At 35.9% G+C, this 2,245-nt stretch overlaps 1 protein-coding gene across 1 annotated transcript; it reads right to left on the bottom strand.

Annotated features, from left to right (window-relative positions):
- Positions 1-211: 211 nt before the first annotated feature.
- On the bottom strand, positions 212-1,874 carry LOC137733039 (protein CYSTEINE-RICH TRANSMEMBRANE MODULE 13-like). The gene is made up of 4 exons (XM_068472267.1): positions 1,733-1,874; positions 1,445-1,540; positions 1,046-1,286; positions 212-420 (listed from the first exon to the last, which is right to left on the bottom strand). Exons 2-4 carry the CDS (start codon positions 1,494-1,496, stop codon positions 372-374), a joined length of 342 nt encoding a protein of 113 aa, XP_068328368.1. The 5' UTR covers positions 1,497-1,540; positions 1,733-1,874; the 3' UTR covers positions 212-371.
- Between the last annotated feature and the right edge of the window lie 371 nt (positions 1,875-2,245).

Genomic DNA, 2,245 nt, shown 5'->3' with positions numbered 1-2,245 from the left:
TTACGGCACAGCTTGTGGTGTTCATATCGATCTATTATGTGCCTCTGCATTGTAGGAGTGGTGTGGGGTTTTGCAACTTCCCATGTCTTTCTGTTTTTCTCTAACTTAAATAACCTAATGGCTCGTTTACTAATTGTAATTAAATTGAAATGAATTGAGAATGAATATATAGACACATATAATAGATAACAAGAATATGTAATTTGTCAAAAATGTACTTGTTAATATATTATTGAAGTTGAACGTTTAACAACAAAAAGTTTTAACATACAAATTGATGGAATTGGAGCAAAACAGAATCCAATCATACAGATAAGCTGCAGGTTTTTTGGCTTCACAAGCACAATTATATTTATATATACTCGATCGGCCTATAAGCAGCAGTTCTCCAACAGGCAGCAGCAACAAAGTGCAGCGCAACTGCACAAATTGTAAACAACAAGACGGAGACATCAATCAACAAAGCAAAACCGATACTTTTGTTTCAATCATTGAAAGTAAAGCATCAAATTCCCAAGGAAAATACGGCATTTGGCTGCGACAATCTAATTAGAGAAAAACACTTCAAACTCAATATTTTAATCGTTAGAGAAAAGCCCAGTTTACTTTGTAATGGGGCACCAAAGAAATTTAACAAGTAAGAATCAATTGGAGAATGACTAAGGGATAGATAAGAGAAAACACTACTTTATGCGGTTCAAGCACAAAAGATACATCACTTGCTTGAAAGTGATTTTAAAATGATAAAAGTACTTTTAAAAAAAAATGTTTGTGAATTCTAAAGGCATGTGAAGTGCTTTCAACGTCACATACTGGTGTTCATTTGCAAAGTACTTTCAACATTACATAACTGATGTTTTTTTTTAGCAGTACTTCAAATTTTCCACGATTCACTTGTATTTTGTACTTTTACTAAAAATTTGTTTGAAAAACATGTTCATAAAAGTCATTTTAAAAGGTTTGGAATTCACAATCAATTTGATAAATAATTAATAAAAAGTAAATTGGACGGCGTAAAATCGAAGAAGTGGACGGAAAGACTCACAGGCCATTAAGGAGGGAAGAGCAGCCGTCGTATTCGTGGTAGCGATGGTACGGGCGGAGAGGCGGCGGAGCAGCCGAAAGTGGCGGTTGGTAGCCCTCATAGAAGTAACCCTGATATCCATGTTCCTGATGATGGGGTGGCGGAAAAGGTCCCGGAGCAGAAGGATAGGGATCTGAGAATCCCGGCCGTGGCGGAGGAGGTGGAAAGTCATTAGGCGGCGGAGGATACTCTTGCGGATACCCTGAAATTCCATTGTCACAGACTCACAACCACCACCAAAGAATTTTAAAATTAAACCAATTAACTCAGTCAGTTAAACCAAACAAACCACACAAATTAATGGATTAAATCACACAAATAAATGGGGGGAAATTAATTTAGAATTAGCAGGTGACTTGCCTGGTGGAAGATGATGCTGCTCATGTTGAACATGGACAACGTTGTAACTCATTCTTTTGCTTAATCCAACTGTAGAAGATGACTAGATAGGAGGGACTGAAGTTAAAAGTAAAGAATTAGTCCAACGGAAAATTAAAAACAACAAAAATAATAAATCAAAGATTATGGTTTATATAAGCATCAAATCTAAAACCCTAGTAGGAATTCCAAATAGTTAAACCATTGATGAAATTCTATTTGGAATAAGGATCTAATTAATCAAATTAAAAAACTAAGCTGGGATCTTACGTTACGTCGATCCAGTTAATGCAAACGTTTATCCGCGAGCACCATTTATCCTAATCGCCGACTCACTGATATAATAACGCTGGCGTACGTAGAGGAAACTGCCAAGAAGCTTCGTGCTTTGCCCGATCTAATAAAAAAACAACTTTCAGGAAATATCAGTTGGGTTGGAATTTGGAAGGGTTCATTTCATTCCCTGAGGTGTCATCAGTCGGTTGAAAAAAGTTTGACACTTGGCCAAGGCATACTTCTCCAACTGTCACCGTCCTCGCAATGCCATTTTTTTAAAAAAGAACGCAACGTGGCAGCTGCCCAATATATAACGAAAAAAAAAAATACAATTTGATTTAAAAATTTTAAACTCTCTAATATTACGTCTACCGTAAACGTCTAAGATATGGTAAACAGTGGCACAAACCTTTGTCATGATCTTTGCATTATTCTCACTTTTTCTATGATAGGTGTTGTATTACAGGAAAAATTTAAAAAATTAAAAAACCCTTTTTGTACTTTTGA

This window comes from Pyrus communis, chromosome 4 (genome assembly GCF_963583255.1).
Source record: "Pyrus communis chromosome 4, drPyrComm1.1, whole genome shotgun sequence".
Classification (NCBI taxonomy): Eukaryota; Viridiplantae; Streptophyta; class Magnoliopsida; order Rosales; family Rosaceae; genus Pyrus; species Pyrus communis.
This window is presented reverse-complemented; position numbering and strand designations above follow the sequence as displayed.